A 14,839-nucleotide genomic window follows, 5' to 3' on the forward strand; every position below is an offset into this window, starting at 1 on the left:
CGGAAATCAAATAACGTGAGAAAGTGCATGCGACACCAATTATCTGAAAGGCCACTGGGAAAAGTTGTGTAAATACAAGTCAGTGGACAAAAAACAAAACAATTCAGATGCTAAAAAAAAAAAAAGAAAATTGGGCGGAAACCCATAATTACTTTAGGAGTTATGGTAATAAATTATTTATTAATGTAAATTACTTCACAGGCAAAGAACGTAGAGGAAACTTGAGCAGAAGGATCATACATGATGTATAAAAAGGAATTGTAAAAATACTATAGCAGCCCCGCTTGTGCCACTCTGGTTCAGGTTTGTCAGCATTTTAATTATAAGCCCTTATTTTCTTTGTTTAATTACTTGGCTGTTAAAGTCTGCTCTGTGCATAAAAGGGTTTCTCCCTGGGGCACCCTCTGTACTAATTTCTACAGGGTAAGTAAGTCATTTGGCTGTGTTGAGCCGTGCAGGTTGAAAAGATATCACTTCGAGATTTGGTAGCTTTTGGTCTTTTCACTCCACCACCGTTTGTCACTGAAAGTGGGATGCGATTGCCCCGTGCAGGAAAAAGGCAGCATTCAGAGGCTGAGCATTTCAGGTTTCCGAGAACAAACACACACATGACTGAAACAAAATGAACAACAGTGATAACAAAGCCAGAGTTTCTGGTCTCTGTGCCTTTTTCCGTCTCTCAGAGATGGCCATGCTGCATATCATCACTGGACCAGGGTCTCCTTTAAGAAACTGATCATTAACCAAAATAGGCTAGTATATCCATATACAAAAGTGCATATGCATGATTTTTTTTTGGGCTGCGTTAGGTCTTCATTGCTGCGCGCGGGCTTCAGTAGTTGTGGCTCGCGGGCTCTAGAGCGCAGGCTCAGTGGTTGTGGTGCACGGGCTTAGTTGCTCCGCGGCATGTGGGATCTTCCCGGACCAGGGCTTGAACCCGTGTCCCCTGCATTGGCAGGTGGATTCTTAACCACTGCGCCACCAGGGAAGCCCCTATGCATGATTTTTAAAAACTTACTTTTAATGACTATTTTTATTTATTGTGGTCATAGGTGTGACCTTTCCGTCTCTAAAATAGTGTAAGGTTTGTCCATACAGAGTGCTTTCAGTTTTTCCTTGCACCATTTATTGGTTTCAGACAGTGTTTCTGGAATAATGTACAGAACGGAAGTAGGTGCAAAGTGTAGTTGGCACATGATGGCTGTTTACAGTGAAAAGGGAGCCTCCCAGGCTGCCTTCTCACCCGTGCTGGTCTGACACGGGCAGGAGAGGGGCCCCAGAGTTGCTAGAGGACAGGGGCTGGCAGCTGCCGGACTGGCCTTGGGCAACCCCAGTGTGGTGCATCGTCAGGTTGCCTTCCACATGCAGAAATCGTCATTAGGAGGCAGCCTGGCCCAACTGCAAGAGCACGGCCTTGGGACTGCAGGCTGCTGTTTGCTAGCTGTATGTCCATAGGTGAGACGTGATGCTGTCTTGAAGTTCAGTTTCCTCACCAGTCACACGGGGAGTGCTGTGACACCTCACAAGATGAGTATTGTGCTTGGGATATGTGCTCACGCTTTTTCCCAACTTCAGCAAGGATCCCAATGGGGTGTTAGTTAATTAACAGTTAATGTGAATTTATTGACAGTTTCCTGAAAAGCTCTGCCAGCTGTCAGTTTTTTGGTCTGTATAGTGGCACCCAGCTTTGCTGCACACATCGGTTTAGAGATGAATCACAGGCAGCTGCCCATTTCCCATGCTCTGTGCATACCCACAGCCGGGGTAGGAATCTGACGGAGATGGATGAAACCAGCCTTTCTGTCTCTTCAGAGTTTTTGTTGCCACTAGCTTTCCCCAGCATATTTCTGGAGGTTGGGGATGGAGCAGGAGGTCCATTTAGAGCTGAAAGGGGCCGTCACGGGGCCCTAGTCCGCACTTCCTCCTACAGATTGGGAGGCCGAGGCCCATGCTCCCAGTGGCCAGTCTGGAGGGTTTTATTTACACCTCTGTACTGTCTGGGGATCCCACTGGGCCTCTTTTTATGAGAGCAAAGACTTCTCAGAAGCAGTGGCAGCTGCCATGCACCACCCCAACCTGGCTGGTGACGTCAGGGCCCCAGTAACCACTCTGAACCCACCAGCCTCTCGGGCATCTCCCAGCGCCCCTTGAGCCAGCCTTCCACTTGGTGGGACCAGTGGAGCGTTAGTTATCTCCAGCCATCCTTGTCCCTTGTCCTCAGGCCTTGGCTGAGGAGCTTGGCATCTTGTGTTGTTGTTGTCCCTGAGCCCAAAACGCCGCTGACATTTTATGATTTATTGCAGATGAGGGGGCACAACCAGAGGCTGACGCTTGGGTGGGCGGAGCCCAGCTGTGTCTTTCTGACACAGCTCTGAATTGAGTCTCCGTTCTGGTGATCCAGGGAAAGAGGTGCACCCGTGGGCCAGGGCCTCTAAAAGTTCATTTACAAGTAGATGCCGCCGTTGACGGATAGCTCATGTCGTTGCCCCTTATGTCTTTCCACCTGTGTTCTTTTCGTAAGACCGGTTTAATAAAGCTGGTTTCAGAGAGACACCTCAATTCTCTTGAGTTTCCCCTTGAAAGGGTTGGTGAGCTTCCACCCCCAAATCAAGCATAGAGTCCTTGCAGCCCTGAGACCAAGTTAGCACAGCCCAACCCACAGGGCAGGGCAGGGCAGGGCCGGGCCGGAGACTGATGTCAGCACAATAGACAGGTGTGAAATCCAGGAATGAGTCAGCCGACCTTGGTGTGACTGAGGCCTGGGCGGCAGCAAGAGCCTTCTGTGCCTCGGGGCTGTGCTTCAGGTGTTTAACCTTTTCTAGAAACCACATTCTGCTGTGGTTATGTCACCATAAGGCAGCCTCTAAACACAGGATAAAGATATCCAAGGCTGTAAATCTCTTCTGTCTTTTGAACGTAAGAAGGCTTGTAGTCCACTCAGAACCTGGGTCCCTGGGAATCTCCCTTCAAGTTTAAGGGCAGACATGGAAACAGGAACATTTGAGGTCAGCTGCTATTTGTGTCCCTCCGGGTGTTTTCTTTCTTTGAGCTCTGGATCTGTGCACCCAGCAGCCTTCTCTCCTTAGTCAGGGGCTGGTTTCAGGGCCAAAGCCTGTGATACAGCTGGGGGATCTGAGCTCCTGTCCCCACGTGTGTGCCCGTCGGCTTCTGTGCCTCGGGGAGTGTCCGGCTCGGTCGTGGCGCCTCAGCTTGGACAGACGCCGTGGAGGCCACCTAGTCAGGCCATCTGCGAGAGAGCTCGATGCTTCCGTGGCTCGTGTGTTTTGCGTAGTTTGCCCCACATCCGTAGGAAGAGGGCCGTGTGCGCTTATGCCGCTCCTGTGTGTGACCTCAGCCTTGCGAAGGCAGGCTCGGCAGGGAAGTGAAGGAACTGGAGCTGCCCCTGAGGGTTGAAGGCAGGGGGGCCTCGCCGAGAGCCTGAGTGGCCGGTGCCTGTGTCCAGGGGCTGTGCCCCATCTGCTGGAGGCGTGGTGCTGGGAACCTCCCTGAGAAGCTCTAGGCCACGGTGTGTCTCGGCGGGAGGGGGGCTCACGCAATCCCCTTCACGTGAACGGTGGGCCTCTCGGGCCTTTCCCACTGGCCCTCCATCCAGAACATGCCGTGCAGCTCGGGGTCCCCACCCCCTCCTGTGAAAAGGGACCTTGAGGAGCTTGAAGGACAGAGTCATCCTCCTCCGTAATTCTACTTTCTGTTGTTGGCCCCAAACAAAACAAACGCCAGGACACCAGTGTTCAGTGACGTTCTAAATCCAGATTTTTGGAGACTGGGATGGTCAACCCTGCAGAAGCTTCCTGGTGTGTCTGGATGGTCTGACTGGGCTGCCGCAGAGGTGTTTGAGAACCCAGGCCCCTGTGTAGCCTGCAGTCCAGAGCAGCGGTTCTCAACAACTTCGTGTTAAAATAACCTGGGGAGTTTATTAAAATGCAGGCTTTTACCCCTAGAGATTCTGTGTAGCAGAATCTGGGCCCGGGAGTCTGCATTTTAACAGCCCAGAGGATGCCCCCTGCAGGTGGTCCTGAAACCACACTTTGAGACATCCTCGTGCAGAGCGTCCAGGTTCCCGTTCCAACCAGACCCCACAGAGATGGGTCCCCGGTTGCAGAAGGGCCGAGGCTCAGCTGTCCGAGCCTTCTGCAGTGTGGTCACAATCACGGCTGCCGTCTCGAGAGCCTGTTCCGTCCTCGCAGGCCCTGTGCGAGGCAACTGTTTAGTTCTCAGAATAGCTCTGCAGGGTGGTTATCACCAGTGCCCTCGTTTTATAGATGAAGAAACTGAGAGATTAATTAAGTCACTTGCAGAGCTGAGGCTCGAACCCAAGTCCACACCCTTCCCACCACACCAAGTGAGCCCTGCTCCGTGGAATCCCCACGTCCACGGCCATTGTCACTTCTGGAAGAGTTATAGTTGTTTGTGCAGAAGTGGTATTGAATGGAGGGGCGGGGGTGTCCGGTATCCTCTCCTTGGAGCCGAACCGAGGCCTTTTGTACACCATGACGTTGGGCCTAACGCTCAGGGCGGTTTGCCATGAAAAATTAGCTTCTATTCCTGTTTCTTTTGTCTGGTGACCTGACCCAACAAATCGCCTTCTGTTCCCCGAGCAAAGGGGGAAAACACAAGGGCTAAACATAGCCTCGATTGTTTTTACTTTTCTTATATTGTACTTCTTGAAGCGATAAAGATAGAAACAATTAAAATATTATCTGCTCTGCAGACAGAACAAGTGGCCACCTGGCTGGTGTTGACACACAGTAGCAGTGCTCAGTATAGGGCAGTGCTTCGTGTCTTAGCTATTGCGGTGCCAGCCAGTGTCCTGGCTAGTTCATACGCAACCATCCCTGGCCGTGGTGGGGTGGGGAGTTCAAGGCACAGCCCAGGTTGGACCTGCCTGGCCAAGGAACGGTTACCTGTGCCAGGGACAGAGGATAAGCGAGACCAAGTGAACACCCATGGTCTGCTCTGTAGTTTTTATCTGCGCTTCGTCATACCCTCCTTCTTCCACCCACCACCGGCTGAGGTCTGCTGTGTGCCAAGCTGTGTGCTGGGCACGGGAGAGTCATGCTGGGACTGTGCTCCAGAACTTCTAGCTCAGTAGATGACGTAGACACGTAAACAGATCATTCAAGTTCAGGTAACATGAGCCACGTGATTGAAAGTCTAGGCAAAGAGCTGCAGGTGCCCAAGGGCTTGTATGGGAGAGCGTATCGGCAGAAGAGGTGATGTTTGAGTTGGCTCTGCAGTGGGAAGTAAGAGACTGGTGCAGGTCTCTGCAAAGGTGTGAAGGCGTGGAAGAACTCACGTGGGAGGGGAAGCCGCAGGTCCACGGCGGTCGCGCTGCACCCGCATTTAACCGGTGGGTTGAGTTGAGAACTGACTCTTTTACTCCTCCCTACAACAAAGACATCTATGTATTAAGGTCAATAGAGGCTTACTCTTCAAAACAGAGACAGGTGGTTCCTGTAGGCAGGTAGGAGCACGCGAGAGTTAGCCATCCAACCCCAGTTCCCACTGGGGATTTGATAGTTAAACCGCAAAACAAGTCGAATGCACACCCCTCTGCACAGAGATGTCACCTGTGCTCATTCCTGCAATCGATTGATTAAACTTTAGTTTTGTGTACTCTTCAGGGCTTTGTACACAAAACCAGGAGGAGTGGGCTTTATGGGCTGTTTCAGGGATTTTCAAGGATGATCTTGGCTCTCCTTGACTCTTGTCTGACTTCTGCTGTCACAGGAAGTCCGGCGTGCCTGGAGCACAGGGCCTACTGGGGAGACCGCGCGTAGACGGGGCCCACGACGTGTGTGGGCCTCACAAAGTTCTCTGGGGGCAGAAAGGAAATGGGACTGGAGTAGGGAGGCCCGAGTCAGGAAGCACCAAGATCACAAGGTAGCCACTGGAGAGACAGGATGTTCGTGCTTAACTGGCTCCCACTTGCCCTTTGTCTCACGATCTCCCTAGAGATGGGGACAATTCCAGGGCCGTGAAAGACAAATGGAACAGAAAGTGGTGTCTTCTGAGGATAGGACCAATCTCTTTTAATTTCCCAGGTTTCCCAAGGCCTGGGACAGAGACCGTCTCCAGTGGGCTCTAGGCTCCTTAAGTTGGGGCCACTATGGCACCATCTTGGGGCCCTCACTGCCCTCGGTTGGGTCCTTGGTTCCTTCCCCATCGACCACATTTGTGGCCCATGTGGCACCTCAATGCCTTGTCCCAAAAGGGGAGTCGGTGGCGAGCATTGTTTGATGGGAACTTCCTAAAAGACCAAAGGAGCAAACCCAGAGGAGGATGGGGTCATAGGCCCTGGTCCTCCACATATTTGTCCTTATAGAAAACGTAGAAGCTCCAGGGAAACAAAAATGAGAAAAATCAACTGGCTCTGTGCCAGTCAAGCATGAACATTTTCGTTTATTTCCTTTTTATCTTCCCATATAACATATGTATTTTACTAAATAGGAATCACGCTGTCTCTACAGTTTTGTATCCTGTTTCTTTATGCTTAGTATTGCATCATTAACATTTCTCCACATCATTAATATTCTTTTTTTTTTTTTTTTTTTTCTTTTTGCGGTATGCGGGCCTCTCACTGTTGTGGCCTCTCCCGTTGCGGAGCACAGGCTCCGGACGCGCAGGCCCAGAGGCCATGGCTCACGGGCCCAGCCGCTCCGCGGCATATGGGATCCTCCCAGACCGGGGCACGAACCCGTATCCCCTGCATCGGCAGGCGGACTCTCAACCACTGCGCCACCAGGGAGGCCCCATTAATATTCTTTGAAACTGCTTTTTTCATGCTCCACGGTATTCCCTGGTGCTTCATTTAACCAGCCGCCTACTGTAGGACATTTTAGTTGTGTTTACCAGTTTGCTGTCACTCATATCCTTTTGAAGAACATCATCATACATAAACCTTCACTTGTTTCCGAGGATAACTTTTCTTCTTCTAAATCAGAGATGGTCGTGACTCAGTCAAGGTTAGTTTGTATTTTTTAAAATTTTACTCTAGTATTAGTTTACTGAACTTTCAACTGCTGACGAATGTCAAATTGAAACTCTTTTAAAAGAATGGTGAGGGACTTCCCTGGCGGTCCAGTGCGTAAGATTCTGTGCTTCCGCTGCAGGGGGCGCGGGTTCCATCCCTGGTTGGGGAACAAAGATCCCACGTACTGCACGGTGTGGCCAAAAAAAAAAAAAAAAAAAAAAAGAATGGTGAATATTTGAGGAGTGGTAGGTAGTGAGGACCTATTTTGAACAGCATAAATGGTATTTGCAAAAAGATAATTTTTAGTAATGATTTGTCAGGGTTCAGTAATGATTAAGTTACAGGAACACTTATCGAGACTTGCCGCGTATCAGGGCCCGGGCAGATTTCAGGGATGAGATGAACTGCACGTTTAGCGTCAGTCCTGCATTGTTCCCAGCTGGCCTAACTCGGCAGATCTCTCTCCTGTCTCTCCAGCTTCTAAGGCCCCCCTGTGGGAACAGCCTCTGGACGATTCCTTGCCATGTCCCCTGTCCAGGGTCCCAGCGCCTCAGGCTCTGCGTCTTATGGGTGCACAGGGTGCCCAGGAGGAAGGAGCATCACATTTAGCCCTGATTTAGCTTTTCCTTTGGCTCGTGAAGCTCCCTTTGGGCCTCACTGGTCATTCATTCCCTTTGAACCTGTCCAGTAGTTGCTGCTTGTGGCACTCAGCATGGAGTGAGTCCCTCAGGTGTGTCTCTCGGGGCCCTTTGAGAAATGGCCAGTGGTAGAGAAGATGGTCCTACAGTCCTTGCTGCCTGGAGCAAGGACGTCACAATTTTCTGAGTGATGGCTCATCTTGAAAGACTAGTAAACTCCTTGAGGGCAGGGCCAAGGTCAGACTGCCTTGTGGTTCCCTCAGTGCTGCAGTGTAGCGAAAAGAGCAAAGGGCTTTGAGGTGGGTCCGCCTGGGTTTGCATCTCGTCACTTGTTAGGTGTGTGGCTCGGGGCCACTAACTCAACCCCCCCAAGCCTGGGTCTTCCCATCTGGGCGGCAGTGGTAGCCGTGCGGGGCACTGTGCCGGGTTACACCACCCACGGTGGCTGCGCAGTAACTGATTGCAGTTCTGAGAATCAGTGTGTGTGAAATAGCTACTGGATGTCATTTCAGATTTTACTTCTCTCCTTCTGCTGACTGACTTGGTCATACTTTTCTCCATATCCACATTTGCACGGTTTATAAATACGTGTAGATTAGAAAAACATAGAAACATGGTAGCATGTTGACCCCTGGCAGCACAGCGTATTTCTTAACTTTGCTTTTGTATTGTGAACTTGAATACAAGAACTGTGTCAAGTTTGTTCTCCTAAAATTCTCAGCACAGTGCCTGATTCCGTAGTAGAAGAATAACAAATAGTTCTCGAATATTTCTCTAAAGTAAGGGTTCAAGTGCAAAAGTCCGCATTTCCTAGCAGGGTTAGCTTGTTTATCCATGCATTCATGGAGAGACCCGAATGTGTAAGTTGAAATTGTACCCTTACGTCTCTGCAGCCCGAGACTTACCTCTATAGATTTTAGCCACTTTGTCCTCGATTTCAGCCAGAAAGCAAGTGAACACAAGGAAAGTCCTCAGTGATTGGCAGCTAATGTTGTTGGTTATGGAACATTTTGGTGGAGGGGATGTAAATCCATGAAATATCCAGTTTCTATTGTCAGCAAGTATTTTAAAGATGGAAATCAGATGCACTAACCTGGCAGCACCTCCAGCCCCTCTGAAGTTCTGACAGACTCATCTTTGGTTGTGGTCTTCCCGCCAGGGTGTCGAGTCCCAGCCCCAGAGCAGCAGAGCCCTAAGACGGGATGTAACAGACACGTTGCCCCCACTCTGCTGCCGGCCAGGGCAGGGGTGAGGCAAGTCAGTTTCCCTTCTAGAAAATGAGATGCCTTTGGGGTGAACAGTAGTGCTTTGGACTTTCCTGGGAGGCAGTGCGGTATGTTGGGAAGGAAACCGTCTCAGGAGTCCTGGGGGCTGCCTGGATCCTAGACCTTGCCCTGCTCCTGACTCAGCACTGTGGGACTCATGTCCCCTCTCTGAGCCTCAGTTTCTCATCTGTAAAGCGAGGTTGGACTGGATGGCTTTTAAGGGCCTTTCTGGCTCTAACGTCCTGTTTAAGACAGGCTCTTGGTGAGGAGATAGAGGGCTGGCACGAAGGCCTTCTCAAATCCTGTTTCTCTTTGTCATTTACGAACCAGAAAATGACAGATGGCGAGACCTGGACAGGAAGTGCCCTCTTCAGATCGACCAGCCGAGCGCCAGCATCTGGGAGTGCCTGCCCGACAAGTGTCAGGACAGCGCTCTGTGGCACCCGGAGGCCGCGACTGCCTGCGCGGTCACCAACCTGATCAAAGACCTCAGCCTCAGTGACCACAGCGGGAACCCCTCCGCGCCCCCCAGCAAGCGCCAGTGCCGGTCGCTGTCCTTCTCCGACGAGATGTCCAGCTGCCGAACATCGTGGAGGCCCTTGGGGTCCAAAGTCTGGACTCCTGTTGAAAAGAGGCGCTGTTACAGCGGGGGCAGCGTCCAGCGCTACTCCAACGGCTTCAGCACCATGCAGAGGAGCTCCAGCTTCAGCCTCCCGTCCCGCGCCAACGTGCTCTCCTCGCCCTATGACCAGGCGGGACTCCACCACCGATTTGGCGGTCAGCCCTGCCAGGGGGCGCCGGGCTCGGCCACCTGCAGACAGGCAGGTGACATCTGGGGCCCCGACCCGAGCCCCGTGGGCGGGGCCCGACTGGACATGCAGCGGTCCCTCTCCTGCTCGCACGAGCAGTTCTCCTTTGCGGAGTACTGTCCGCCCTCAGCCAGCAGCACCCCGGCCTCGACGCCGGAGCTGGCCAGGCGCTCCAGTGGGCTCTCCCGCAGCCGCTCCCAGCCGTGTGTCCTTAACGACAAGAAGGTCGGCGTTAAGCGGCGTCGCCCCGAGGAGGCGCAGGAGCAGAGGCCCTCCCTGGACCTGGCCAAGATGGCGCAGGTAAGAGCCCCGGAAGGTGCTGGAAGGCGCTGCAGAAGCACCCAGGTGCTTATCGGAGCCTCCGCGGCTCCTTGCCCGTCCCGGGCAACCACAGGGTGCCAGTGTCAGAGATGCCCAGGAAGTGGGTTAACTTCCTCGTTTTAAAAATTCTATACAGTGAAAGATGAAATCAAGCCCCCCCCCTTTTTTTTGTTTTTTTTAAACATCGATTTCTTTCCATTTAAAATCAGAAATGCTCTTTCCCTCTGCACACGTGCTAGCGGTACAGGAGCCGACAGATGGTGAGAGGCAGGGCGTCGGGCAGTCCAGCGTCACCAGACACTGGTGGTCCCCCTCCTGGCACTTCTCTGGAGCCTCTCCCAGGAGCCCATCCCTGCAGCCGCCGTAGGAACTGCTGGCCCAGGCCGGGATTCAGTGTCACTCGGATCACGCTGATCCTGAGATCAGGGCCGTGGGTGATAGTTTTAAAGAACGAGAAATGGGGGGAGGCACTTACTCTTTTGATTAAACTGCCAGCAGTGTGAGACCATCAAGAAATTGTGATCACTCTGCTCTGTGCCACCTGTGTAATCATCCTTGCTGTTCGCTATAGGCGAGGCCCCTGGCCACACACCCCTGTCACTTGTGCTTTATCCTCCGAGTCTCAGAGCCCTGCCTCGTGCGAACACTGATCTTGGTATGGGTTTGAATGAGATGAACTTGGAGTTAATACACCATCATCAGGACAGTCTCCAAGCCTGAGGGCTGCCTGCGTTTGGTTCTCACTGCAGAGTCCCAAGGATCAGAGCGTGACAGTGAGGCCCAGGGAGCAGGGTTGGTCCTTGTGACCCCCTGTCCACTCGGGGACAGATGGGTGTGGTGGGTAGAACGCGGCGCTCTAGATTCTGTGTCCAGGGGTCCTCAGGTGCTCAGAGCCACGGTTTGAGCATTATCTTTTCTAGTCTTGTTATGTGAGCATCTGTCACGCTGGGCTTGAGGGAGTGGGGACTAGCTTGGCGCTGAGAGGTTGGCCTCGCTCGTGAGCGTATGGCCACGTCTGTGCCGGCAAGCTTGTCGTGTCCACCCCTTCCCAGGCACCACTGCCTTCCTTCAGTGGCCAGTGCTGCTTTTTCAGCTGGGCCTCCTTTCATTTCAGAATGAAAATACAGCTTCTGTTTATGGCGTTTCCTTCTCCTCTAGTTCTCCCTCCAAGCCTAGAGGTCCCCCCAAAAGAAGAGGTGCAGGTATCTCTGGTCTAGGCCACCAACCTGACCCCTGAGTCCAGCCTTTCTGGCCACCTTTGTCCAAGACCCCAGGCCCTGCCCTCATGGCCAGTTTCCCTTCCTCCCGTCGCCTCTCCAGGGGTGTCCAAGCTAGACAGTGATCGAACACATTCATTCAAGTTGGACAGGCAGGTGGAATTTTCCTTCCTGGAGAAATGTAAATAGGTAAAAAGGCTGGAAAGGTAACAGATTTGGGTGACTGCTGAAGGAAACCCAGAGCCCTGAGTTGTGGGGATGATAAATGGCTTCAGTTAAATTTTTAATGCTGAGCTTATTTTATTGGCTGATAAGCTAGATAGGTAATAAAAACAACATACAGGTGTAATTGTATTTTACTAGCCACAAGTTGGAATAACACCACTGGCATCACTGGAGGCATTTCCCGTCCTCACTTGGGTAGAAACCATTTAAAGATATTTTGCCCGGTGGGACTGTGCCCAGATGTATGGACCGCTTCACTGGCTCCAGGCAGCCCTCCAAGGTCCTGAGGAGTCTGCCCTCATTCTGCCTGTCTTTCCCCAGCCAAGGCCTGGAGAGGGCGGGGTCCCAGGAAAGCAGAGAAGGGGCCCCTGGGAAGCGTGTGGGCCGAGGGGCTGCGGCCAGAGCCCTGGGGATGGATGGGCCCTGAGCCGCGCCCCACCAGGCCTCTAGACCCAGCCAACCCTCTTCCCCTGGGGCGCTGCCTGCTTCGGCTCCCCCACCAGATGATTCATGGCCTCGGGAGGTGGGCCTTCCTCCTCCTGGAGCCTTGAAAGCCAGGCCCAGGGCCACCTCTATGCATTTGAAGAGCGCTGGACGCAGCCTGGAGCATGTAGGGCCCTCAGCCGGCACCCTGTCAGTGGTGTTGTTGCTGGGGGTGGGGGGGTGGGGGGAACCTGCTCGCAGCCAGACGGCGGTTGGTGCAGGACTTACTGCCCCCAGACCCTGGCCTCCGCGTGCTCTTACCCACATCTGTAGCTGCTGGGAAGCAAGCGGGTCTGCACGACGGTGGGAAGGCCGGCTTGTGCCGAGGGTCAGCGCTGCTCTCTGTCCTGCTACCCTTTCCTGCAGCCGGATCGCAGACTCTCTCTCGTGGGTCTTTTGACCTTGCTTTATACGTTCACCTCCCTGGCGGGAGGGGCTCCGCGTGAGCATCATCGTCAAGGAGCCCCTGTGTGCCTGGGCTCTGGGCCCAGGTGCGTGAGAGACTCGAGCTGAAGGCACAGAGTGAGCGCATTGCGGTCAGACCTCTGGGACGACGGGCAGCTCCGCTAAACCCCGGCCACCAGAGGCGCTGACCGGGGCCGGGACCTCCCTGGGGTCTGTGTGAGCACCAGCAGCGCCCAGAGCAAGGATGGTAGCCAGAGCCTCTCCAGACTGCCACAGAAAAGGGACCAGGGAGGGACCCCGGGAGAGTCAGGCAGGCAGGAGAGGCCAAACGCCCTGAGGTCCTCGTGCACACAGGGAGGCCCTGGGGTGGGCACCGCTCTAAGGTACGGGCTCTGAGCCAGAAGCTGAGGCCTTGAGAGGTAGATGTGCCCTTGGGCTGTGTCCCTCCCAGCCCCTCCTGAGGAAACAGACCCTTCTGGAACATGGTGTTCACCTTTAGATCCTCATTTGGGGGGGCGGGGCATTGACAAATCAGAAGGCCTCAGAGATGGGGCAGGAGGCTGGCAGCCCTGGGCAAGTTGCTTAACATCTCTGTGCAGCAGATAATAGCGGCACTGCCACCACCACCAACATAGGACTGTTGGGAGGAATAGGGGAGGTCACGTATGTGCGCGTGTGTGTGCGTGTACTGTGTAAACATGTCTGTGTGTGCGCGCACATGTATGTATGTGTGTAGCTATGTATGGGTGTCTGTGTATAAATGTGTGTGTCTGTGATACCTTTTGATACATGTGTGAGTCTTGATCTACACACACATCACCTGCACACGGGCCCAGGGAGCGCTGACTGATCCTGATGGTTGTCGTCGTGATGGCAGGGCTTGGGAGGGAAGGCGTGGGCTTGTTCTGGGCATCTCCAGGGGCAGAACCGGGCCTAGAGTGTGACGTTCTGAAGCCTCCCCTTTTCTTTGTCTGACGTCTCCTTCCTTCTGGTTTTACCCGCCCTCTTCTGTCTTTACCACTTATGTCTTCTCGCTGCTTCCTCTTCTTGCCTTATCCTTCTCTTCTGAAAATGGGAAGGAGGCCTGCCCTGCAGCCCTGCTCCGCCTGCGGTAAACTCCATGTTTTGGAGCTGGGGGTTGTGAAATGGGGAGAGAATCAGAATCGCCACCTGCCAGAGGAGGCTGGCATGTGTGAGCGTTCTCGTCTCATGTCTGTCACCCGTGGTACCAGGATGGAAGGGACCCCAGGAGCCCACCCGACGCCCCTGCAGGTGCCCTGCCCTCCCAGCCAGGTCTCCGGGCACAGCTCCCAGCTGGCAGCAGCGGTGGCTCTTGTCCCTCGCAGCAGTGGGGGAGGGGGTTGGTGAGAATTGCGTTCAGGTTGTCTTGGCTTCTTAAAGCCTGAGTGCCCGGCTCTCAGGCAGGGAGCTGGGTCCTGAGTGAGGGAGGGCGACTGTCGAGAGGAGGCCCCCGCGGGGAGGGCTGGCGCGAGGACCTGGCCCCGAAAGGCCCTCCCTCCCTGTAACCGTGACTGCAGCCACTCGTTCCACAGAGCCAGACGCTCAGAGGTGGCCCGGGGGTCAGTCTTGCCTCGTGTGTGCCAGGGCTGGTCCTGCTGACCTCGCCACGCAGCTTTCCTCAAGTGGTCTGTCGAGGCGCCTTCTGCCTGGTGGGTTTTTTTTTTTTTTTTTTTTTTGCGGTACGCGGGCCTCCCACTGTTGTGGCCTCTCCCGTTGCGGAGCACAGGCTCCGGACGCGCAGGCTCAGCGGCCACGGCTCACGGGCCCAGCCGCTCCGCGGCACGTGGGATCTTCCCGGACCGGGGCACGAACCCGTGTCCCCTGCATCGGCAGGCGGACTCTCAACCACTGCGCCACCAGGGAAGCCCTGCCTGGTGTTTTGTGTGAAGCTGCAGCCTCCTCTTTGCAAAGCGACAGTGTGTGCCCTTGAGGGCAGGGCCCAGCCTGAGCGCGTGAGTTGTTTATTAGCGGGACTTTTGCTGACATTACTTATTACTGCTTTTTTGAGACCTGGTTTGACCACCAAGCATTGGTTGACTCCCAGTGAGACCTGGGCTGTGTGTCGCCATTTAGACATGGATCGCATGTGTGTGAGCAAAGGTTTCAGCAAAAGCGACAATGAAGGATTACCCGCCGAACGCCATGCCCGGGGTGTCCTAGGCCCTGCTGTATTTTTAACTCCAAGCTGGTCAGCTTGAAAGAGCAACAAATTGTATTTCTCAACAGTGCTTCCAACAGAAGGGAGACGTTTGTGAGGAGGGGTCAGGCTGCTGGAACAGAGGTTTGATTGATTGCAGCTGCCCACACACTGAGCCCCCGAAGCTCCCGGAGCAGGCCTCAGAACAGGCAGCAACTGTTGTGTTAGCAGATGTTGGAGGGGCTGGTGAAAGCTGGCCGGGGGCAGTTTGGGGTAGGAAAGAAGCATGAGGTAGAAACCACGCTGAGAGCCGTGGTCCCGCGG

General features: G+C 53.9%; 1 protein-coding gene across 2 annotated transcripts in view; it reads left to right on the top strand.

Annotated features, from left to right (window-relative positions):
* Nucleotides 1-14,839, top strand: part of FAM53B (family with sequence similarity 53 member B) — a 144,433-nt gene that overhangs the window by 81,046 nt on the left and 48,548 nt on the right. For both annotated transcript variants that reach the window (XM_081248064.1, XM_081248063.1), the window contains exon 4: nt 9,228-10,006. In XM_081248064.1, coding sequence (XP_081104190.1) covers nt 9,228-10,006 — 779 coding nt within the window. The remainder of the gene's footprint in view (nt 1-9,227; nt 10,007-14,839) is intronic.

Source organism: Mesoplodon bidens (genome assembly GCF_964165515.1).
Source record: "Mesoplodon bidens genome assembly, chromosome: 1".
In the NCBI taxonomy this organism is placed as follows: Eukaryota; Metazoa; Chordata; class Mammalia; order Artiodactyla; family Ziphiidae; genus Mesoplodon; species Mesoplodon bidens.